This window comes from Camelus dromedarius, chromosome 3 (assembly GCF_036321535.1).
Source record: "Camelus dromedarius isolate mCamDro1 chromosome 3, mCamDro1.pat, whole genome shotgun sequence".
Taxonomy (NCBI): domain Eukaryota; kingdom Metazoa; phylum Chordata; class Mammalia; order Artiodactyla; family Camelidae; genus Camelus; species Camelus dromedarius.
This window is the reverse complement of record NC_087438.1, coordinates 115,836,743-115,862,323: the sequence shown is the minus strand read 5'-3', so window position 1 is coordinate 115,862,323 and position 25,581 is coordinate 115,836,743. Positions and strand designations below refer to the sequence as shown.

The 25,581-nt window shown below is 43.4% G+C and overlaps 1 protein-coding gene across 30 annotated transcripts in view; it reads right to left on the bottom strand.

Moving 5' to 3' along the window:
• Positions 1 to 25,581, bottom strand: part of OBSCN (obscurin, cytoskeletal calmodulin and titin-interacting RhoGEF) — a 169,985-nt gene that overhangs the window by 132,706 nt on the left and 11,698 nt on the right. For 28 of the 30 annotated variants that reach the window (XM_064484554.1, XM_064484556.1, XM_064484555.1 and 25 more), the window contains exons 10-13: positions 11,029 to 11,304; positions 6,927 to 7,202; positions 3,022 to 3,297; positions 378 to 653 (exon numbers count right to left, since the gene is read on the bottom strand). The exons of 1 other annotated variant lie outside the window; for it this stretch is intronic. In XM_064484554.1, coding sequence (XP_064340624.1) covers positions 378 to 653; positions 3,022 to 3,297; positions 6,927 to 7,202; positions 11,029 to 11,304 — 1,104 coding nt within the window. The remainder of the gene's footprint in view (positions 1 to 377; positions 654 to 3,021; positions 3,298 to 6,926; positions 7,203 to 11,028; positions 11,305 to 25,581) is intronic. One more of the 30 variants, XM_064484566.1, reaches the window with a different exon arrangement.

Here is a 25,581-nt window from a genome sequence, read left to right as displayed (position 1 = left end):
CCCCTTAAGAAATCCCACTGGGAACTATGATAACACATACAAGTTCACGGGGTGAAAAAACACAACAAAGTCAGAAAAACAAAATCAGGAAAAGCACTGAATGGTGAGAAAGGGACTGAAAACTTCTCCAGGCTCTAAACCAGCAGTGAAATATATACTCCCTTCCATCCAGGGGCTGCTGTTATGTTAATTTCCCATTACCAAAACATACTGATGTGGCAGAGTGACTTTTTCCATTCATTCCTAATTTATAGACCTAACATGAAGAGACATGACAAGAGGACGCCTAATGGCAGGTGCACAAAAGTCTGTTGAGGCTGTAAGCCAGCCCTATCATCCCGTACACACAGGTGGACTTAGTGTCCTCAAGAACTGACCTGTGACGTCCAGGCGGAAGGAGACCTTCTGGCCCCCAGCCTCGCAGCTGTACTCCCCGGCGTCCGCCTTGCCCGCCTGCTGCACCACCAGCCTCCGGGTGCGGCCTGCGGCCTCCACATGCACTTTGGAGCTGGAGCTCAGCTTCTTGCCGTCCTTGTACCACGTCACCTCCGTCTGGGCCTGGGCCACCTCGCAGCTCAGCGTGGCACTGGCCCCCGCCACGGCCTGTACTTCACTGTGTGCCGGCTGCTCCTTGGCAAACACCGCCGAGGGCTCTGGGGACAGGCAGGGAGGGAGGGACACACGGGGTCACAGACACAATCTCAGTCAGGAAGGCAGCACTGTGGAAAGAAGCCCTGGTTGGGGATAATGGGGGTCTGGAGATTCTCCAGGCTCTGCACCAGCTCTGTGTCCAGGCAAGTCTCTATCATTCTTTGGAGTCTGCCCATTGTCTTTTAATCACACCAACTGTGCTCCCACCCAGTTTTTAAATCAGAATTTGATGGTTATGAACAGCTTTGATTTTTCCACAAATTTCTATCCACCCACTTCAACCTCTCCACTGTCTCATAAATAGTTTAACAGTGTCCCCATACAGCCTCTTAGCAACTTTCATCAGACTTCAGATCAGAAATCTATTTTTCATGCAATAGTAACTCTTTTAATTTTCATTTTCCAAGTGTTTCTTGCTAGTATATACAAATGGAAATGTTTTCTGCATAACGTCTTTTTTTTACATGGTAACTTATCTCCAAATTTATCTTTATTTATCTTTTGGATTCTGCGAGTTGACAATCAAATCACCCAGAAGTCCCACCTTTACTTTCCCCAAATGGTTTGCCTTTGAGTTTATTTCCCTCCTTCCTCTGCTCACTGCTTATTGTCCCTAATATGAAAGCTTTCAAGGTAAACTTTAAAGTGCGGTGCTATCTTTCCACAGCCCCATTTATCACAGAGGAACACTTTTTTACAGTTTGTTAAGAATTCTACAGCATGAATTGATGCCAAATCTCGTCAAACTTTCTTCTCGATGGAGGATGCTAAATTGTAATCAAGCATTTGATTTTGCACTCATTGACATAATCACATCTCTTTGCCTTCAGGCTCTTCACATCAATCTGTATATTGATCAACGTTGCCAAAGTTAGACCATACTCCGGTGACTGGACAATGACCTCCATCACTGTGTTTTACCCTCCTGAGATACTGCTGAGTTCATCCTGCTCACTGTTTCTTTATGATCTTCGCCTTGGGGGCCACCACTGATTGGTCTGTAACTTCATTCTTCCTGCCTTTCTTGTCAGATTTTGGTATCAATGTTATGCTCCGGAAATAAAGCCACTTGTGGGCTGTATCTCCTTTTTCTACTCTAGGATCACCTGCACAAGTGTGGAATGACAGCTGCTTTCCAGGATATTTGCTACAGTTCACCAAAGAACTACTCAGCTTAGAAGATTTTACATAATCAGTTCCACTGATTTCAGGCATAGATTCACAATTTCTCATTTTCTGTATCTTACGATACTTTTCAATATCCTCCTAAGACCACATTAAACAGAGGCACGTAGCAGGATTTGGGGTATCTCTAAGCCTCACAAATGATCTACACGGACAAAACCCCCAACTAGTATGTGTTGGCACCCTGGAGTCAAGGTGGGAGGGCGGTCCCCCCCCGTTCGGCATTAAGACTCTCATACCGGGAGGGAAACAACCTTCCTCTCTTACGTGTCAGTAGGTACCAGCCACAAAGCAAAGGCACTCATGAGCTGTGAGGAAAATACAATGAAGTGAACACTCCTTGGTCAGTCAGAGGCGGTTACTACAGCAAATCCCCATACTTGGCAAAGGGTACTGAGGTGGAGGAGCGACTTCTTCCTTTCCATCCTGAATTTATAAATTTAACTCCAAGGGGAATTCTGACATTGCACATCCAAACTGAAGACAAAGGCAAAATGCTGTTTGTTTGAAATCAATCCCCCTAAATATCACAGGTGAGCGTTCCCAATCCTCCCTTCTTTCTTCCCCCTGCAAGGACATCACAACGAAACGTGGGCCTATAATTTGCCACATACAGAGGGGAAGAGCTTCTGCATCCATGGAAAGGAAGAAAGGATATCCCAGAAAATCAAATGGGTTCATCCAAAGCTCACTCTTGACACAATTCCATGTATGACTATGCGGACAAACGTCCCCTAGTCTGGGTTCAGTGAAACTGAAACAGCCCTTGCAGCCCGAGAACCACCAGGGGGTGCTGGCTGAGGGCGTGTGCTGGCTGTGAGGACACATGATAGGGGGAAGTCACACTCTGCCTGGTGACGGACACCCAGGCTACCTCAGACCCCAAGCATCAGGTGGAGCCAGGGCCCTCACACCAGGGGACGACAGAAGGTTCTGGCAGGTGCTCAGCATGTGTGCCTGAGCCTTACTGTGCGGGAACAAGTGGACAGACACGGCCTCCCTTCCCTCCATGCACACCCTCCCCATTCATCCTCCCTGGTTTCAAAATGGGTATAAAGCCAGACGGAAGATTAAGAGACATGATGAGAGGACATCTAAGGGCAGGTGCACAAGGGTCTGGTGGGGCTGTAAGCCAGCCCGACCCTGCCTTCCACAAGGGGGGACTTAGTGTCCTCAAGAACTGACCTGTGACGTCCAGGCGGAAGGAGACCCTCTGGCCCCCAGCCTCGCAGCTGTACTCCCCGGCGTCCGCCTTGCCCGCCTGCTGCACCACCAGCCTCCGGGTGCGGCCCGCGGCCTCCACACGCACTTTGGAGCTGGAGCTCAGCTTCTTGCCGTCCTTGTACCATGTCACCTCCGTCTGGGCCTGGGCCACCTCGCAGCTCAGCGTGGCATTGGCCCCCGCCACGGCCTGCACTTCACTGCGCGCCGGCTGTTCCTTGGCAAACACCGCCGAGGGCTCTGGGGACAGGGAGGGAGTGAGGGACACACGGGGTCAAAGATACCATCTCAGTAGGTAGGCAACACTGGGGAAAGAAGACTGGGATGAGGATGTTGGGGGGCTGGAGATTCTCCAGGCTCTGAGCCAGTGATGTGGCTGGGACAAGTCCCCCTGTCCGTGTCACACACAAAGAACATGGTTTATACGTTCTCCCACTCATTCCTCTGAGCTGGTCCAGCTACGCTGTTGTGAAAGTCTTCTGTGCACAGAGGATACGGGGGTCATGATGCAGGAAGGCCTCAACAGTGCTGGATGCATCCAGAGTTTCTGACCCATGTCACGAGCGTTCCGGAAGCTCCACTCTCTTTCCTGCTCTCAGTGTTGTCATCTGTCATCCACCTGGTGCAGCTGAAGTTCTACACCTTGTGGCTGTCTTTCCGTTTTCCCAATGACAGACAACGTGAGTCACGTTTCTGAGTGTTTGGTGATGTCATTTTCACGTTCTGCCCCATTTTCAATAGGGTTGTCTGTCTTTTTCAGCCCTTTACTTACGGAAATGCTAAAGCACTGATAGTTGCATTTGTTGTGAAATTCTTCCCCATTCTTGTGCCTTGCCTTTTCTGTTTCACCCTTTTACGGTGTCTCCTGATCCAGACAGTTCTTAAACTTAACATGGAAATGTAGATCAATTTGTCCTTCTGATTAGTACATTTATATTCCTTTTCCAAAATATTTCATACATTGAGGGCATGAAATACTTTGCACTGCCTACTGACAGCGTATGTTATCTTTCACATTAAAGTCTGTAACTCACGTGTAATTGATCTTCGTGATTCGAGAGGACGGCTAATTTTATTTCATTCTGTTCCACATGGTCAGTGATCTTAGCGCCCTGTGTGAAGAGACCACCCTGTCTCTGCACATCACACTCGCAACCTCATAAAACACAAAAGACGTGGGCTGCTGTTGCCCAGTGGTGCAGAGTTGTTTCTGAGGCAATAATCCATTCCTTTCATGTTTATCCATCTGTGCATTTAGTCCATGTTGTGTTTTCTCTTTTTTTTTTTGAGTTATAGTCATTTTACAACATCGTGTCAATTTCCGGTGTAGAGCACAATGTTTCAGTCATACATGAACATACACATATTCATTGTCACATTCGTCTTCGCCGTGAGCTGCCACAAGATCTTGTATACATTTCCCTGTGCTGTACAGTGTAATCTTGTTTATCTATTCTGTATATACCTGTCAGTATCTACAAATTCAGCCCACGTTGTCTTCATTACCGTAGCTCCACACTAAATCTGGATATTGAGTATAGAAAACGCTCTCACTTTGTTTTTTTTTTCAGAGTCTTTGGCTTTTGTAACCAATTTGTCAATTTTCTTTCCATCCAAAAGGATACATATTTGAATTTTGACTATGAATGAACATCACTGACTCTCCATGGTTTCTGTGTCTTTCATATCTCAAAGTGTTTAATAGTTTTACTAACTTAATATCATTAAACTTAAACATCAGTTATTACACTTGAATTAGAAAATGATGCTTTTGAAGCTATTGTCATTCTTTTAAATTTCACATTCAAGTTGTCTGTTGCTAAGTGCATATATAAAAGTGTTTCCTGTACATTGATCTTATGCAATAATCTTCTCCAAGTCTCTTACTAAATCTAATCATTAATATGTTGAACTTTCTGAATTGACAACAATATCCTCATTTAAAAAAAACGTTTGGTGTTCTTCTGTCAATTTTATACCTTTATCTCACATTCCTGTTTACTATGCTTTCCAATGTTACAAGTGGTGGCAGAAAGCCTCCTTATCTTGCCTGATTTCCAAGCCGGGCTTTCTGTTTAAGTGTGCTGTTAGCTGGTGTCATTTGTGCTGCCGTGTTTCAAAGTAAGGAAGAATCTCTATATTTACAGCCTGTTATGAATTTTAGATCATGAGATGAAACCTAAGCTTCTCAAATAATTTTTCAGGATATATGATGTTAAATTCTATCACACATTTTTATTCTGCATTTTTGGGGGATAATCAAAACATTTCTGTGTTTCATGCTGTTAAGATTACCCATTATTCTGATTTTCTAATGTTTCTACGGTCCATCCAACCACACATTCTTGGACTATGACTTTCATCATCATGTATTGTCCTCTTCAGACATTGTACAGTTTGCAAAATATCTTAATTCAGCTTTGGCATTTATATGTGATTGTCTATAATTTTAATTCTGCAAATTTCCCCGTAACATCTAAGTATCAATACTGTGTTATCTACAGAAAATGACTTGGACGGTGTATTTCCCTTTTCTATTCTGTTGAAGAACCTCCATGAACATGGAAATATTCAGTAAAATTGATCAATACAGCCATTAGGCTTAGGCCTTCCTCTATGAAAAGATTTCTGTTTAATTACTGGTTCCATGTCTTTCAAACATTGGACTGAGTTTTCTATTTCATCTTGTGTCAGTTTTGATAGAGTTTTCCAGGAATTCGCCAAAAGTTACAACTTTCCAATTTTTTTTTTCTCATAAAATGATTTGTCATCTTTTCCTCAAATAATGTTACACAAATAGATATAGCGGCCTTTTCGGATCTCTACACACTCAGACATCACTGAACACAGATACAACACCACACTGTTTTGTGGCAGCACCTAGGAGGCACACGTGGGACTGCAGCAGCCCAGCCCTAAGTCACATTCACACTCTCTTAACAAAGAAGATACATTGATTTCTCATCCTCCTCTATGAGCCAGCCTGGGATGCACAGACACACACTGACCATTAGGAAATGCTTGAAATAAAAACTGTTTTACCAGTCAGACTGCTACTATGTTAAGGCCTCTTTAACGAAGCATGTTGGTACAGCATAAGCTCCCAATGCCTCTCCATTTCTAAATTTATACATCAGCCTCCAGGGAAATTCTGACACAGGATGCTCTAACTGAAGACAAAAGGAAAGCAAGGTTTGCTTTAAGGGGAACATTCCAACCTCAGAGGTGCACCGACAGGCACATGTCTACCCGTCCCTGCTCTCTGTTTACCTGGCACAGACAGCGCAACAGGGCCTGGATCTCGATGGTGCAGGCGCAGAGGACGCTTCTCCATCCTTGTGCAAGGAAGGAAGAGATTCACAGAACATCTAAAACTTTGATGATCCAGGGTTCCGCTTGAGATATTCACAAGTTGGCATGGGTAACTGAAATTTCTCCTTATTGTTGGTCCCATTGGATCCAAATATATCACGAGTGAGAGCCTACATATAGTTCTGGGTGAGCAAATCTGGAAGCTGCCAGATCATCCAGTGGGAGGAAGTTTCCATATCTCCAGCTGAGAGTTCCCTGATCTACTTCGAACCCCAAAGCCAAGGAGACTCAGAGCCCCAGACAACGAAGAAAACCAGGCAGGCGCTGGGAACATGTAACTAAGGACCAAGCATGGAAACGCCACTCAAGATGAACGAAGGCCCCTCTGCTTCCTACACTCCCACCTAATCCAGCCACCCTGGGCTCAGCCACGGGAGGAGAAACAGCAAGATGGAAAGAAGGGAGATGTGTGTGATGAAAAGAACACCAGGGACAACATGGGCTCCGATCAGACCCATCGTCTCCAAACAAGGCTACTGCCCACTCCAGTAACTGACCTGTGACGTCCAGGCGGAAGGAGACCCTCTGGCCCCCGGCCTCGCAGCTGTACTCCCCGGCGTCCGCCTTGCCCGCCTGCTGCACCACCAGCCTCCGGGTGCGGCCCGTGGCCTCCACACGCACTTTCGAGCTGGAGCTCAGCTTCTTGCCGTCCTTGTACCACGTCACCTCCGTCTGCGCCTGGGCCACCTCGCAGCTCAGCGTGGCACTGGCCCCCACCACGGCCTGCACTTCACTGTGTGCCGGCTGCTCCTTGGCAAACACCACCGAGGGCTCTGGGGACAGGCAGGGAGGGAGGGATACACGGGGTCAAAGATACCAACTCAGTAGGTAGGCAACACTGGGGAAAGAAGACCGGGATGGGGAGGCTGCGGGGCTGGAGATTCTCCAGGCTCTGTACCAGTGCTGTGGCCAGGACAAGCCCTTGCCTGTGTCACCCACAGGTAACACCGTTTGACTATGCATTCTCCCCCACATCACTCTGGGCTCTTCCTGGTTGGGACCCTGTAAAACCCTTCCCCTATGCACACAGGATCTGCAGGGTCTCAAGGCATGTGTTCTTCATCCCTCCTGATGGCGCCCCAGTCTTTTCCATAAGGTTATTCAGGACATTTTTCACCTTCAAGTCATGAAAGTTGCTGCACCAGGAAACAACTGCATGGGCAGGAACGTAGGGGGACAGGAAACTCCTCCAGGTCATGCGCTAGCTGTGTGGCCTGGAGAAGTGTCACTGCCTTGTCAGCAACATGTAAGACAACTTATCTACACATTCCACCAGGGCACCATGCAGTCTGTTTCAGGGGAGGACACTGTGAAAAACGTCCCGTCTGCACAAATCCTCTAGGAGAGAGCTCTGGGGTCATGATGCGTGCATTCCCAGACAGGCCAAAGCCTTTCCGACAGGATGGTGCGGGACAAGTGCGCACTGGCAAAGTGGCTCCACGCTCTTATTCTCTGTCCCTGTGGGCCATCTGGTGGGAGTGAAGCTCTGCCTCCCGTGGCTACCTTCTGCATTTTTCTGAGAACTCACAAAGTGAAGGACCCTTTCTGATGCTTTTGGTCATCAGTGTTTGTTCTTCTGCGATGTCACCGTTTAAGGCTTTTGCCCAAATTTCGAAGCATTTTCCATCGTACGTTCATTTTTAGGAACTTTTTATATATTTAACTGCTAGAGCCCTGACAATTACGTGTGTTCTAAATACCTTCCACATCTGTGTGGTTTGCCTTTTCACTGACTTAGGCTGTCTTCTGATGAAGCGACACCTTTAGTTTTAGTGCAGTCTAATGTCACATTTTTTTTTTGTTATGGTTGGCACACGTGTACTCTAAGAAATCACTCTTTACCCTGAAGTAATTAAAAACATGTATATTATCATCTAAGCATTTTATGGTTCCCCCTTCTACTCTGCGTGCAGTCTCTAACCCTATGGAAGCTGACTGTGTATGTTATAAGTTACTGGTCCAATCTTTCTTCTGTCTGGTTAAATGGTCCAAGTACTATTTATTAAAACCACGTTGCCTCCACTGCTTGCATGATTCCACATTTTAAAAAAAGGCGGGGGTGAGAGGGACACGTGGTCATCTGTTACATGCAGGGCTGTGTCTGCGACCACTACTCCGGTCCTTCGGGCCGTGTATCTATCTCTACACCGAGACTCAATCGTCACTGTAGCTTTATAACAGTCTTGGTATCTGATGCAGCAAATAACGCACCTTTTGGTCTTCTTCAAGAGTGTGTTGACTGTACGTGGTCTTGACAATTCGCTTGTCACTTTTCAAAACCTCCACCAAACAAATATTTGTTTGGATTTTAATTGGTATTAAACATTTTTGATTCCCCCACGATTTCTACCCAACTATTTAGGCCTTCTTGCCTGTCTCTCAAAACTTTTTAATAACTTCCTCCCACAGAGCCTTTCAGCACCTTTTTATTAGGCTTGGAATTAGAAAGTGATTTTTGGACACTACTGGAACTCTTAAAATTTCATTTTCCAGATGTTTGTTGCTACTATGAGAACACAGAAGTGTTTTCTTCATACTGATTTTTTTTACCCAGTAATCTTTCTCAACTATCATATTAAGTCTCATAATTTATCTTTTTGGATAAACCATATCATCTGCAAATTCCACTTTTGTGTTTTTCACACTTTGATATCTTTCATTTGATCTTCCTCTGAACTGTGCTGTACACTGTGGGAGAAAAGCAGTGACAGTTGGCTTGTCTGTTTCCCCATCTCACAGGCAAAGCTTTCAAGCTTTCGCTTTTTCGTGTGCGATTAGCTGGTTTGTCTGCGGCATCATTTATCAAATTAAGAAAGAATGATTTTATCTATAATTTGTGAAGAATTTTATGTGATTGATGCTAACTTTATTAAACATTTCTTCTGTATTGAGACTGCTAAATTTTACCTACTATTTTACTCTGCGTTTGCTGAGGAAATCACTTTGTTTTTCCTTTCCACCTGCTCACGTCACTGCATTATACTGCTTTGCTTATGCTCCCAGTGTTTACGCAGCCTTGCATTTCTGGACTATGACTTTCATCACAGTGTGCTGTCAATGTTCCTCCTGATACATGGCTCAATTGATTTCGATAATATGTTATTTCAGATTTTGGCCTCGGTATCCGTAATAGATTGGTCTGTAATTTTAATTCTTATTACTGTCTTTGTCAGATATTGGTATCAATGTTACGCTGGCTATAGGAAAGAAACCACAGTGTGTCTCCTTTTTCTATTTTCTAGATGAAACCCTTTGGATACGGATTTTCTTTCCAAAGGACTTCATATAATTCACCACTGGAGTCACTGGGCTTAGATCTTTCTCTATGAGAAGATTTATTATTATGGTTCCAGTTACTTAAAAGGTTATAGGACAATCGGAGTTGTCGAATGCTTCTTGTGTCACTTTTTACAGAATTTTCTAAGAATTTGATCAATTTGTCAAGCCTTTCCTATTTATTGCCAGGAAATAATTTGTCATATTCTCCTAAAATACCATTTTTAAAGATATATAATACATTTCTAATATCTATATACACCTAAAAACCACCGAATGCAGATACAATACCAAACTGCCCCGTGGTGGCACCGAGAAGTCAGTGTGTGACTACAGCCCACATTTATTTGGTATTAGGACTCTCTCTCCTAACAAAAGGAAAATACACTTACTTCTCATCCTTCTCTACAACCAGCCAGGGAGACACAGACACACACTGACCATTAGGAAATGCTATGAAATAAACACTGCTTTACCAGCCAGGGGCTGTTACTGCAGTAACTGGTCTTTAACAAGGCACGCTGGCACAGGAGAAGCTGCCACGCCTCTACACGTCTGAATCTATAAACCAGACTCCGAGAGGAGCTCTGACATTGGATGTTCTAACAGAAGACAAAAAGAAAACAATACTTGCTTTAAGAAGAGAGTTCCAGACCTCACATGTGCAAATCCCAGGCACCTGTCTGCCAATCCTCGGGGGTCTCTTTACTCTGCACACGCATTGCAAGAAAAATGGGTCTAAATTTTGCTATGTGTAGGTGCACAGATAACTTCTGTGTCTGTGTGCAAGGAGGAAAGGGTGTCCAGAACTGAAACTTTGACAATCCAGTCTTGAGGTAAATCCAAATACAACTGTGTGGCAGAAACATCCCCTTATCCTGGTTTAATGAAATTCAAACATCTCTTCCTAGTGTGAACCCACATGAGTGGCTGGGTGAGGGCATCTGGGAGCAGCCAGTACACTCTGGAGCACATACTTGCAGCTGAAAGACATCTGGTCTACCTCAGACTCCAAGTAAGACAGCACCAGACATCCAGGCACCAAAGAATACCCAGTAGGTTCTGGGAAGAGGCTGGGAACTTCTGACTGTGCATTACTGTGTATAAACATCTCCCGGGGTTTACAGGAACACCTTTCTCTCTTTTGTTCCCACCCTGTTCACTCAGCCTCTCTTGGCCCAGCCATGGGTTTGAAAATGGGAGGTGGGAGGACAGAAGGCTTGGAGAGATGAAGTCTAGTGGAAAGAGAACTGGGTCTGTCAAGGGTGCAAGCCAGTCCCATCAGCTCCACACCAGGCTAAGTTACTACCTCCTAGAACTGACCTGTGACGCCGAGGTGGAAGGAGACCCTCTGGCCCCCGGCCTCGCAGCTGTACTCCCCGGCGTCCGCCTTGCCCGCCTGCTGCACCACCAGCTTCCGGGTGCGGCCCGCGGCCTCCACACGCACTTTGGAGCTGGAGCTCAGCTTCTTGCCGTCCTTGTACCACGTCACCTCCGTCTGGGCCTGGGCCACCTCGCAGCTCAGCGTGGCACTGGCCCCCGCCACGGCCTGCACTTCACTGCGCGCCGGCTGCTCCTTGGCAAACACCAGTGAGGGTTCTGGGCACGGAAAGGGACACACAGTGTCAGAGACACAAAACTGGTACAAGCCGGTGTCACAGAGACCGAAGTTTCAGAGTTTAGTAAATTTTCTCCTTGGAGCCAGCGATGTCATGTGCCCAGTAGGGTACAGAGTTGTATTTACACACATGTCTCCTGTGTCATAACCTCAGGTGTACATTTTCGTGACGTTCTGACTCAAGAGCAATTCCTAAGGCTGAAGGAAGGTGGCCAGGGTTATTCTAGCATCTGTCACAGCTAGTTTCTTGTCTTTCCCATGTGACAGTCACCTCTTGTGGGCAGGCAGGGTTATTCACTCTTGTAACCCTAGAGCCAGGCATTCAGTATGAACACCACAACTATTCTACATTTTTCCAGGTATAATTCACATGTGAAGTGTATAATTCATTTACACAGCTCAGTGAAGTTTAGGTGTACCTATCTGTCCCCATGTAACCAAAACATATCAACAAACAGAACATTTGCAGCTCCCCATCCACGACTGACCACCCTCCAAAAGTAACCGCTGTTCTGACCTCTATCACCATCCATTAATTTTGCTTGTTCTTTGATTTCACATGAATGGAGTTATACATTATATACCCTCTGGGTCTGTTTTCTTTCACTCAACACAACGTCTATAAGATCTGTCCATGGTGCTGCATGTGGCAGTAGCCTGTTCTTTCGTATTGATGTACAGGATTCTGTCATATGAGCACCACAGTTTATTTTTCCTTTTTCTCCTGTGGTTCATTTGGGTTGTTTCCAATATGGAGATACGATGTGCAAAGTTGCTGTGAGCATTCCGTTATGTATCTTTTAGGGCACAAAGAACTGTTGGCACATAGGAGCATCTGCTTTGGGCTTTTTGCCAAAGTGGTTGTACCAACTTACACTCCCACCAGCAGTGTGTCAGAGTCCCAGGTCTCCACATCCTTCACAACAGCTGGTATCATCAATGTTTAATACTTGTATATGTCCCATTAAAGTGAAATTAATACCTACAGGGTTTCAGAGATTCCATGCTGTAGATGCAGTCATTCATTCATTCATTCATTCATTCAATCATTAACGCAACTAATTTCAATGGAAGGCCCACTATGTGCAGGCACCACGGTGGTAGCTGGGAATGCTACCCTATAGCTGGAAATGGGAATAACATAATCTCTGTCCTCACAGATCTTATCTTCGATTAAGGAAAAACAGACAAACGAACATATAAATGTGACAACCACTTTTGGTCAACTAAGCTTCAACAAAGGAGGCGAGAACATACAATGGAATAAAGCCAGTCTCTTCAGCAAATGGTGTTGGGAAAACTGAACAGCAGCATGTAAAACAATGAAGCTAGAACACTCCCTTACACCATACACAAAAATCAGCTCAAGATGGATCAAAGACTTAAACATAAGACAAGATACAATAAACTTCCTAGAGGAAAATATAGGCAAAACATTATCTGACATACATCTCAAAAATTTTCTCCTAGAAGAAATAAAAGCAAGAATAAACAAATGGGACCTAATGAAACTTACAAGCTTCTGCACAGCAAAGGAAACCATAAGTAAAACAAAAAGACAACCTATGGAATGGGAAAAAATTTTTGCAAGTGAAACTGACAAAGGCTTGATCTCCAGAATATATAAGCAGCTCATACAACTCAATAAGAAAAAAATAAACAACCCAATCCAAAAATGGGCAGAAGACCTAAACAAGCAATTCTCCAAGGAAGACATACAAATGATCAATAGGCACATGAAAAAGTGCTCCATATCACTAATTATCTGAGAAATGCAAATCAAAAGTACAATGAGGTATCACCTCACACCACTCAGAATGGCCATCATTCAAAAATCCACAAATTACAAATGCTGGAGAGGGTGTGGAGAAAAGGGAACCCTCCTTCACTGCTGGTGGGAAAGCAGTTTGGTGCAGCCACTGTGGAAAACAGTATTGAGTTTCCTCAAAAGACTAGAAATAGACTTGCCATATGACCCAGGAATCCCACTCCTGGGCATATATCCAGAAGGAACTCTACTTCAAGATGACACCTGCACCCCAATGTTCATAGCAGCACTATTTACAATAGCCAAGACATGGAAACAGCCTAAATGTCCATCAACAGGTGACTGGATAAAGAAGATGTGGTATATTTATACAATGGAATACTACTCAGCCATAAAAACCGACAACATAACGCCATTTGCAGCAACATGGATGCTCCTGGAGAATGTCATTCTAAGTGAAGTAAGTTAGAAAGAGAAAGAAAAATACCATATGAGATCGCTCATATGTGGAATCTAAAAAACAAACAAACAAACAAAGCATAAATACAAAACAGAAATAGACTTACAGACATAGAATATAAACTTGTGGTTGCTAAGGGGGAAGGGGGTGGGGAGAGATAGACTAGGATTTCAAAATTGTAGAATAGATAAACAAGATTATACTGTATAGCACAGGGAAATATATACAAGATCTTATGGTAGCTCATAGAGAAAAAAATGTGAATATATATATGTTCATCTATAACTGAAAAATTGTGCTCTACACTGGAATTTGACACAACATTGTAAAATGATTATAAATCAATAAAAAAATGTTAAAAAAAAATGACAACCACGATGCAATGCTATGGTGAGTGCTATGATGAGATAAGACAGAGTGACATGCTGGAAGGGACTAACTGGTGACAGATTTGGCGGTCAGAGCAAACCTTGCTTAGGAGTGATGTTTAGGTGAAGTGCTGAGTGATGAAAGGGAGGCAGCTCTGATGAAGCTGAGGGGAGTCATTCTAACGGAAATGAGAGCTAGGGCCAGGGCTCTCCTGAAGGCACATGTACGGTGAGTAAGGAAGGTAACAGGGAACTGCTCAGAGATATGGGCCCACAGTGGGCATCTGCTTTTCCCCTCAGGACATTGCTGCTCCTGGGTATGGCATGACAATGAAAATCTGGGCATAAGACTGCTCCTATAAAACAGGAAAGCCGATCACGCTGTGAACAGCTGGTGTGAACAGAGAGACAAAGTTAGAGGAGCCAAGCCTCCAGGGAAAAGAGACCTTGTAGAATTGAGTTCCATACTCAGCTGCTGTCCCGTCAAGACATTTGACGAGTTCCAAAGCTGCATGGGGCAGGAGTCCAAGAAGCCAAGCAGAAAACCTCTGAAAATGGGAGCAGAGTTTTCAGCATCATGCATTGCCAGAGAGACAAAGATTAGAGCTGAGTGAAAAGAGACTCACATCTATAACCCAAGACTCTGCAGAATTCTTTGGAGAATTATGCCCAGGATTAGAGGCAAACTAAAGATAGATGGCCTTGATCAAAACTGCAGTGCAGGGGGAGGGTATAGCTTAAGCGGTAGAGTGTGTGCTCAGCATGCATGAGGTCCTGGGTTCCATCCCCAGTACCTCCGTTAAAAAAAGTAATTAAATAGACCTAATTACCTCTCCCCTAAAAACAAACAAAACAAAACAAAACAAAACAAAACTGCAGTGCAGCCTTGAGCCAGTGCAGTCCTGGAATAGACTAAAGTTCTTTGTCGTTCACTCCCTCTCCAGTAAAAGAAAGGCTGATCCTGTTTTTGGAGTAAAATAACATCATCCCTGTTCAAAAGTCTTCCCTAACTATGTCCGACAGTCAACTGAAAATTTGCTGGCATGCCAAGCAAAAATGTGAACAGAAATTTCAAAAAAGGCGGTGTCAGATGATCAGTTTTGCAGCTATCAGATCAGGATACAACCATGATAATATTTTTAATGTGAAAGAAAGAAAATAGATCAAATATGAAAATTTTACTAGAGATTCTAGAATCTACAGACTCTATAAGAAGTTGAACAAATGAAAATTATAAAACTGGAAAATACAATAACTGAAAGTAAATACACCATAAAAGGGTTTGACGACACGCTAGATAAAGAAGAACAGAAGATTAGTGAATTGGAAGATAGATTGAAAGATTATATCCAAGACTAAAAAAGAGATAGAAAAAGAATTAAGAGTTAGAGAAACACATGTGAGAAACCATATTCTATGTCATTCCTCAACCATTTCCTATGGTCTTTCCTCAACCATACTCTATATTCCATGGTTAAGGAAAGACAAAAATCCACAGACTCAAAATGCTCTGCATCTGTAACCAGTATGAATACAAAGAAAACCACACCAAATTTCATTGATATGAACTGCTGAAAATCTAAATCAAAAACAGTATCTTAAAAACAACAGGATAAGGGAAAAAATGATCCTTGTGAGAACATAATAAATCTGACAGTTGATGTTCCCCTCAAAAATATGGAATCCAGAAGACAATGGAATAAACCCTTTAAAATGCATTTTTTTTTTAATATGGGGTGGGGGTGGTGCTAAACTATGATTTGATACCCAGAGAAAACAGCCTTGAGAATTTAGGGCAAAATAGGTATGTTTCCATACAAGCAGAAAAACACTAGATCACCAGCAGACCTGCTAAAATACATACTAATGAGAGTTCTTTAGACAGGAAAAATAAATAATCCCAGAATACTGGGCCTGTAGTTATCTGGCTGTGTGAATTTTGGCAAGTTATGAAATTTCCTTGTGCCTTTATCTTAAATGGGAATAATCAGAATTACTGTGCCTGAGGTGGCTGTGAAGTTTACACAAGTAAAAAGACAAGAAGTACTTCATCAACTCTGGCCCTTGGCATGTAATTAATACCTGCTAGTTGCTATCTGGGAGGTTTTGTGAGAAAACAGGATTCTAGGTGGCACCTCCACAGCCCCCAAACTCCCTAATAATTAACTTAAGGAACATAAGAAGGACCTCAAGTAACCCACCTGTGACATCCATGTAGAAGACCTTCTGGTCCCTGGCCTCACCACTGTACTTCCTAGCATCCACCTTGCCCACCTGCTGCACCACCAGCCTCTGGGCGCAGCCCTTGGCCTCCATACACACTTTCAAGCTTGAACTGAGTTTCCTTCCCTCCTTGAACCTCATCATCTCTATCTGGGCCTGGGCCACCTCAAAGCTCAGCATGGCACTGGCCCCCACCTGAGCCTGTACTTCCTTACATGTTAGATGCTCCTTGGCAAACACCAACATGGGCTCAGGAAGGAACACATAGGGACATTCAAGTTTCTATAATTGGGGAAGGAGAGTCCTTCTGGATCTCAAAACCATGATGCCTTGGCCACAAGTCTGCCCTTTTCCGAGCCCTCTCAACACAGAGAACTTCACACTCAGAAAATGCACAACACAGGGAACAGGTGAGTCCTCCTAGTTCAAGAATTTTTAGGTTGGCATATGTTACAATTCAAGATCTGGCATCTATGTATCAGCTATGACCTCATACTTATCCCAACAAAGGGAGCTATAATTTGTGGCTGACACATCAAAGCATAGGTATTTTCAGGGAGAATTTCTTACGTGATGTCACCAAGAACAGGCAATAACCCTGAGCCACAGGAACACTAATATGCTATCGCAGTCTACAACTTCTAGCCGGCCAGTCACCATTGGTATTACCAAAACCTTGGCCTTGGGATCAGATGCTGTTTATTATTAACTTACCTCATTTGTTTCACATCACATTACTCTAGGAGCCATTCTGTTACTCTAGACTAGATTTTCTTCTTTATGAAGTATATCCACTGGTAATTCTTTCAGCAAGATTTTCTGAATAGCACATTCACTCCATTTACTTTCTGAAAATGTCTTTATTTCACCTTGACTTTTGAATGATAGTTTAGCTGGATATAGAATTCTAGGTAGACAATTATTTTCCCTCAGTGATTTGGAAATTATGCCATCCTTTCTCTGCTCTTTATTGCTGTTGATAAATCTGTAGGAAAGATAACTGTCATCCCATAAATCTTTTTGTTGTTGTTGTTTCTGTTTTTAAGGTTTTTAAGATCTTCTTTTGGCTTTTGGCTTTCTGCAATTTCCTATTATGTGTTTAGCTGTGAATTTGTTTTCTTTACATTTTCCATTATTTCTTGTGAATCTTGAAGTTTAGGATTCATTTCTTTAACCATTTCTAAAACTTCTCCATATGATTTCTTTCACTACAAATGTTGTGTTTCCCACTCATGAAATTTCTCTTTTTTTTTTAATTGAAGTACAGTCTGTTACAATGTGTCAATTTCTGGTGTACAGCACAATGTCCCAGTCATGCATATACATACATATATTTGTTTTCAAATTCTTTTTCATTAAAGGTTATTACAAGATATTGAACAAAGTTCCCCACACTATACAGAAGAAACCTCATGAAATTTCATTTGTTTCTTTAAATCTGCCTGTTCTCTTTCCTAATATTTCACTTTTTCTTATGTTTTCAAATCTTCCATTTATCTCTTTAGTCATTTTAAGCAGACAATTTCAAATATTCTTTCAGATTGTTGTTCTATCATCTGAAGTTCCTGGTCTAATCTTGCTCTTATTTGTAACTTCCAACTCTCATTTATATTGAATTGTTCCCCTGGTGCTTAGATTTTTATTGTTAAAGCATCTTTGGCAGGGTTTATTTAATTGATGGTAACTAAGTATGGCCTGGGTGGTAGCTATACCCCTCCTGAGTGTCTTACTCCAGGAGTATCACTGGCCTGGAACCCCGTTTGTAGGTTAACTTCTCAGTCTGGGATCTCAATATTATAAATTCAAACTCCAATCCAGAGTGAAAAACAGTTTTCCATTTCTTTTCCCTCCCAAGCTAAGGGAGGTAGACAAGCACCTTGTAGCCTCCCTGGGTCATAGAGAGATTGCTTTTCTGGTCCATCTCTTCCTTAACGATGTGGGTCAACAAGGTTCCCAGATTTCTATAGGGGTATCAGTTCCACTTCCTCAGCTCTCTTGAACCAAAGCTCCCACTGTTTATTTGCAAGTCAAATGCAGGTACCTGGAACCAAAAACCCCACCGCAGCATCTGAGCACCAACTCATCACTCACTGCTTGTCTTCCATTCCAACTTAACTTCCAGCACCTGGAAATTTCCCTTTTTTTCCTTGCCAGTTCGATTATTAACTTACCCTGACTTTGCTACATTCTGCCCACAGAGGAAAGGCGATGTGAGGATACAGTCATCTACAAGCCAAGAAGAGAGCCCTCACAAGAAACGGACCATGCTGAAACTTTGATCTTTGACTTCAGCTTCCAGAATTGCAACAAAATAAATTTCTGTTGTTCAAGCCACACAGTTAGTGGCATTTTGTTATGGCAGCCTGAGCTGACTAATACACTGGGTAAATAAAACAGACTATACCTCTCCTCTTGAATTCTTTAAAATATGTTTCATAGTTAAAAGCAAGAACCATCACATTGTCTGATGAGGTTTTCAATGCACGTGGAGATAATAAAGAAGATAACAAACAACATAAAGGAAGGAAGACAAAAGGACCTATGTGAGTTCTACATCTCAACTGAAGTAGCAAAATATTGATTCTAAGAAAATGCTGAGGAGTTGAGTATGTTTAGTGCAATTCCTAGGGTGAAGACACAATAATACATACAAATTCAGAATAGATAAATTAAAATGGAATACTAAAAACATCATGAATAACCCAAAAAAGGCAGGAAAGGTGAAAGAGAAACAAAAGGGAGAAAAAACAGAAATAAATAATAAAACGGTAGACCAGAATTCAAACAAATCAATTATTTCATTAATAAGTAATGCAGTCGAAACACGCTGATTATAAGATGGGTAAAAATGACTCAACTTTACGATGTCCACAGGAAACTCACTTCAAATATGTGTAGGTAGATTTCCCGTCAAGATGGTGGAGTGGTAGGACCACGAGCTCACCTCTCCTCACAACTACAACGAAACCACAACTGACTGCCAGACAACCATTGAAAAAAAGACGGGAACTTAGCAAAGAAGATCACTTTCAACTGGAAACATAAAGAGAGAACCACAGCAGGATGGTAGGAGGGGCGTGCTCGTGATATAATTGGGCACCATACCCCACCAGGTGGGCAGTCCATAAGCTGAAGAATAATTAAATCAGAGAGGCCCTCCCACAGGAGTGAGAGTTCTAAGCCCCACGTCAGGCTCCCCAGCCCGGGGTTCTGGCTTTCGGAGGAGGAGATCCCAGGACATCTGGTTTTGAAGGCCAGTGGGGCTTAACTCCAGGAGCCCCATGGGACTAGGGGAAACAGAACTTCACTCTCTTGGGAAGCATACATAGAATCTTGAGTCCAAAAGCAGAGGCAGTGATTTCATAGGAACCTGGGCCAGGCCTGCCTGCTGGTTTTGGAGGGTCTCCTGGGGAGACAGGGAATGGCTGCAGCTCACCCAGGGGACACAAAAGCTGTGGTGGACATTCCAGGAGTGTTCACCTACATGAGCTTTCCTGGAGGCTGACATCTTGATTTGATCATTAGCACCAAGACCCAGCCCCACCCAACAGCCTGGCTTAAAGACTGGGTAGCCTCAGGCTGAACAACATACAGGGTGGGAACACAGCCCCACCCATCAGCAGACTTCCTGAGCCACAAAGGCCTCTAGACAGAGCCTTCCCCTACCCCACCCCTCCTCCTGCCGAAGTCCAGGACCAAGCCTCACCCAACAGTGGGCAGGCACTAGTTCCTCCTGCCAGGAAATCTGCATAAGCCTCTAGTCCAGCCTCATCCACCAGGGGCAAATACCAGAAATAACAAAACAACAATCCCAAAGCCTGTGGAAGGAATCCACAAAAACAGTCCAGAATCTATATTTGGACCAGATGGACCCTGGCCCTTGGGTGACAAGACAAGAGTGTACTGCTGGGATGCATATGACGTCTCCCATAGAGGGCCATCTTTCCAAGGTCGAGAAATACAGCTAAGCTACCTAAAAATACAAACAGGAAGATAAACAATATGAAGCGGCAGAGGAATATCTCCCAGGCCAAGGCATAAGATAAAATTCCAAAAGAAGAAATAAATGATGAAGAGATAGGCAATTTATCTGAGAAAGAGTTTAAAGTAATGATGTCAAAGATGTTCAGAGACCTCAAGAGGAGGGTAGATGCCCAGAGTGAAGTTTTTAGCAAAGAGTTGGAAAATATAAAGAATACCAGAGTGACTCGTAGATATAGAATATAAACTTGTTGCCAGAGGGGAGGAGGGTGGGAAGGGACAGACTGGGAGTTTGAAATTTGTAGATACTGACAGGCATATGCAGAATAGATAAACAAGACTATACTGTATAGCACAGGGAAATATATACAAGATCTTGTGGTAGCTCACAGTGAAAAATAATGTGACAATGAATATATGTATATTCCTGTATAACTGAAAAATTGTGCTCTACACTGGAAATTGATACAACATTGTAAACTGACTATAACTCAATAAAATAAAATCTAAAAACTAATAATTAATTAATTAAACAAATAAATAAACCTAATTATCTCCACCTCCCCCCAAAAAGAATAAAATACTCAGCAACAAACTTAATGAAATAAGCACAAGTACTGTACACTGAAAACTATAAAACATCATTAAAAGAAATTTAAAAGACTAAAACAAATAGAAAGTCATCTCATATTTGTGGATTAGAAGACTAATATTGTTAAGATGGCAATACTCTTCAAATTGATCTACACATTCAATGCAAAGCCCATAGAAATGCCAGCTGCCTTTTTTTTTTTTTTTTTTTTTTTGCAAAATTTGAAAAGATGATCCTAAAATCATTGTGGAAATGCAGGGGACCTCAAGTAGCCAAATCAATGTTGAAAAAAAAGTTAAAAGATTCACACTTCCCAATTTCAAAACATACCACAAAGCTCCACAAAGCTTCAGTAATCAAGACTGTGTGGTACTGACACAAGGATAGACAGGTAGACATATATGTCAATGGAATAAAATTAAGAATCCAGAAATAAGTTCTTAATCAATGGTTAATTGATTTTCAACAAGGATGCCAAGAAAATTCAATGGTGAAAAATTCTTTTCAACAAATGGTGCTAGGACAACTGGATATCCATATGTAAAGGATGAAGCTGGACCCCTACCTCACATCATACATAAAAATCAACACAAAAATGAATCAAATACCTAAATATAAGAGCTAAAACTTAAAAAACTCTTAGGAGAAAACATAGATGTCAATCTATTTGACCTTGGATTAGGCAATGGTCTCTTAGATGTGACACCTAACACACAAGCAACCAAAGGGGATAAACTGGTCTTCATCACAATTTAAAAATTTCTGAGCATCAAAGGATACAATTAAGGAAGTGAAAGGGAGAAAACATTAGCAAATCATATATCTGATAAGGCTGTAGTATTCAGAATATATGAAGAACTCTTACAATTTGATAATTAAAAGATAAATAACAATTAAAAATAGGCAAAGGATTTAGATAGACATTTCTCCAAAGAAGATATACAAATGGTCAAATGCACATGAAAAAATGTTCAGCACAATTGGTCATAAGAGAAATACAAATCAAACCAATCAGATACCACCTCATATCCACCAGGACGGCTGTAATCAAATAAATAAACCAAAAATAACAAGTGTTGGTAAGGATGTGGAAAAAATCGAACCTTCAAACATTGCTGTTGGAAATGCAAAATGGTGCAGCCACTCTGGAAAGCCCCTCAGGAAGTTAAACACAAAATTATTATATGACTCAGCAATTCCAAGAGAACTGAAAATATATGTTCACACAAAAGCTTATATAAGAATATTCATAGTAGCACTTTCACAACAGTCAAAAAGTGGAAACGTTTGTCCATTATCTGATGAATGGATAGACAAAAAGCGATATGTGCACACAAAGGAATATTACTTGGCCATGAAAAGGAAAGAATTATTAACACCTGCTATGGCATGGATGAACCTTGTAAACATTATGCTCAGTGAAAAAAGCAGATACAAATGACCACATCTCATATGATTCCATTGAAAGGAAATGTTCAGAAGAGTCAAATCCACAGAGACAGAAAGTGGATTAGAGGTTGCCAAGGATGGGAAAGGCAAGATGGATGCGACGAATAGTGGGATCAGGGTTGCTTTTTGGGAGTCATGAATATGTTCTAGCATTAGACTGTGGTGTGTTTGCACAACCTGTGAATATACTAAAACCCACGAAATTGTACACTGTAAAAGGATGAATTTTATGATGTGAATTACTCAGTTTTAAAAAATCAATCAGTGTAATCCTCTATATTCATAGTCTAAAGTAGAAACCCCATGATTCCATCAACAGATGCAGAATAACGCTTCACCCAGGACAGTTCGGGACTGCATTCGACCTCAGGAGGCCGAGCTCCCCGTGGCGCGAGGGCTCCGCGCTCTGCTTACTGCAAGGAGGCTTAGAGAGGTGAGTCAACCAACCTTCACAAGCTGATTCGTCGCACAGCCTAGTTTTAAATCAGCTTTTACAGGTTTCCTTTTTTAAAATTTAAGTGCAGGATGAGGCTGAAATAATGAAATTCCCAAATCTTCTGATACTTCTGTCTTATAAAAGGCCTCCCTAAGGCAAGTAAGTGGAGCAAAACCAGTTGCATGTTTAAAAGTAAAAATTCTTTTTTTTTTAAAGATTATTTTTGGTTGGGGGGGTGCGAGGGGTAAACTAGGTTTATTTATTTATTTATTTATTTTTAAGTGGCAGTACTGGGGATTGAACCCAGAACCTCATGGATGCTAAGCATACATTCTACCATTGAGCTATAGCCTCACCCTTATAAGTAAAAATTCTTTACGACAAAAAAAAAAAAAAGGCAGGAGGTAGAATTAATGGATTAATGGCACATGAGAAGCCCTGCACATAACTATAATATGTCAAACTCATTCATTAGAAACTAGTAGTTTGGACTTTCCTTTGTCACCAAGGAACCCTGCTTCCCAACTCCTCCTCACTTGGGCCACAGACATTGGTCCAAGTCTCCAGAATGGGTGACAGGGCCCCAGTGGAATGAGAGTGAACAGTGTTTATCTCAACAATTGTGTATCCATTTGAATGTACATCAGAAGAAGGCAAAATTAGCCTCTTAAATACAAACTACACAGATGCCGCGGCTAAGGGGGACTTAGATGGGCATTACAAAAGTTTTTAAGGACCCAATTTAAAGAAAAATCTCATGCAAAGACCGCCAGTTTGGGATGAAACCCTGGCAGCCTGAAGGGCTCCTGCTCGTGCCACACAGAACCACACAGCCCCATGCAGAATGGCTTCACTGCCTGTCATTCAAGTGCACAACTGTGGATACAGCTGCGTGAGCCTATGAACACACAAGCATGTGTCCCCTGTTTAGAGCAGTGTGTTCCCAAGGAAGAATTTGGGGCAGGCAGCACAGACGGAGCATGGTGGCTGGGTGCTGTGTGCAGCCCTTGACAAGTGCCAGCTCAGTCAAACTCCCTGGACAGCCTTCAAATGAGTGGACCTCACTATGCCCACTATACAGATGAGAAACTGAGGTTGCACAAGACGATGTGGCTTCTCTGAGCATCAGGGCTCAGGTGCCAGAGCACACGCCACTCAGCAGGACCAGGGGCCGAGCACCTGCCCCTCCCTTCTCACACCGCCATCCAGAGCTTCCTGGAGACCCCGACGCACACTCAGTGAAGCGCCACCCTGTCTGACACACTTGGATTCTTCCTCCAGTACCTGATGCCAGGGCTCTGATGTCTGGGCCTCTGTTCACCAATCAAGCTCTTCCCTCTTCCCTTGACCTACCTTGCCCCCAGAATCTCAGCCCAGTGGCCATAATTTACAGTACCTTGAGGGGAGACAGCCCATGCCACTCCTGGAGGGGTGGGGATGGGTTTGGGGACAGAGTCCTCAGCACAGAATTAGCAGCTCTGTTACTGCCCCACTGCACAGATGAAGAAACTGGGGTGGGGGGCAACTGTATGAGGTCCTGGGGTGGCCATAACAAATGACCACAGACAGGGGGCTTAGACAACATGAATTTTTGCTCTCCCTGTTCTGGACACAAGAAGTCTGAGATCAAGGCGTGAGCTTCCTCTGGAGGCTGTGAGGGCAGATCCTTCCTGCATCTTCCAGCTCCTGGTGGCTCCAGGCATCCCTGGGCTGTGACTGCACCACCCCTGTCTCTGCCTCTGTCACCACATGGCTGTCTCCTCACGTCTGTGTCTCAAATCTCCCTCTCCTTTCTCTCAAAGCCTACCCTAATCCAGGGTCATCTCATCTTGAGATCCTTACCACGATGTCATCTGCAAAGACCCCATTTCCAGTTAAGGCCATGTTGCTGAGTTTCCAGGTAGATGTGAATTTCAGGAAGACATGACATTGACAACTTGCCTAAGGTCACCTGGCTGCTAAGAGGTCCACACAGATCCCTCCACAGCCCGCCTCAAACTGGGTGTCCAAAATCAGGGTGTAGCCACCCTGGGTGTGAGTATGGGCCAGTGTCACAAGTCCCTCAGCAGAGCCATGACAGCCACACCACCACAGGCCCACTAATGCCATCCTCAATGTCCCACTGCTGAGGTCGGACGGTTAGGGACTCACTTTTCCAGGCTGTCTGCAGCAAGGTGCCACTGGACCCACACAACACTGAGAGGCATAAGGGGAAATCTGCTCTCTGAATAGAAGAAAGAGCTGGTGACATCCTGAGCTGGGTAGGACTGCTCCCAAGATCCCCGCCCCATGGTGTGCATGCACCTTCTCCAGGCTATGTCACAAACACTAATCCGGGCACTGCTGTGAAGGGATTCTGCAGAAGGAATTTAGGTCCCAGATCAGTTGACTATGAGTTCATTAACAAGATTATCCTGGGTGGGCCTGGCCTAATCATATGAGACCTTCAAAGCAAGGGGGCTCTTTCTGGCCAAAGAGAGTCGAAACATGAGAGTGAATGGACATGAGGGGCTGAGTGGAAAAGGACATGAGAGCAGCCTCTGACTGCCAGCCAGCCAGGAGACAGCCTTAGACCCAGAACCACAAGGAAATCAATTCAGCTAGCAGTTTGGATGAGCTTGGAAGATGACTCCGAGAGAACTCAGCCAGATGGCACATGGATTACAGCCCTTGAGACCCTGATAAGAGAATCCAGCCACACCACATCCTGAATTTTGACCTACAGAACTATGAACTAATAGACGAGTGTTGTTTTAAGCCACTGTGTTTGTGATAATTTGCTGTACAGCAGTGAAAAAAGAAAAAAAAAAACAAGCATACACACGATCTTTGCGTGTTCTTCCCACCTTGAACGTGATGGCTGACGCTGTGGAAGCCATCTTGTGACATGAGGCAATAAACATTAGAGAGATCTTCATCTCATTCTCAGGACAGCAGAGACGTAGGCAGACAGAGCCTGTGTCCCTGTGATGGACTTTTAG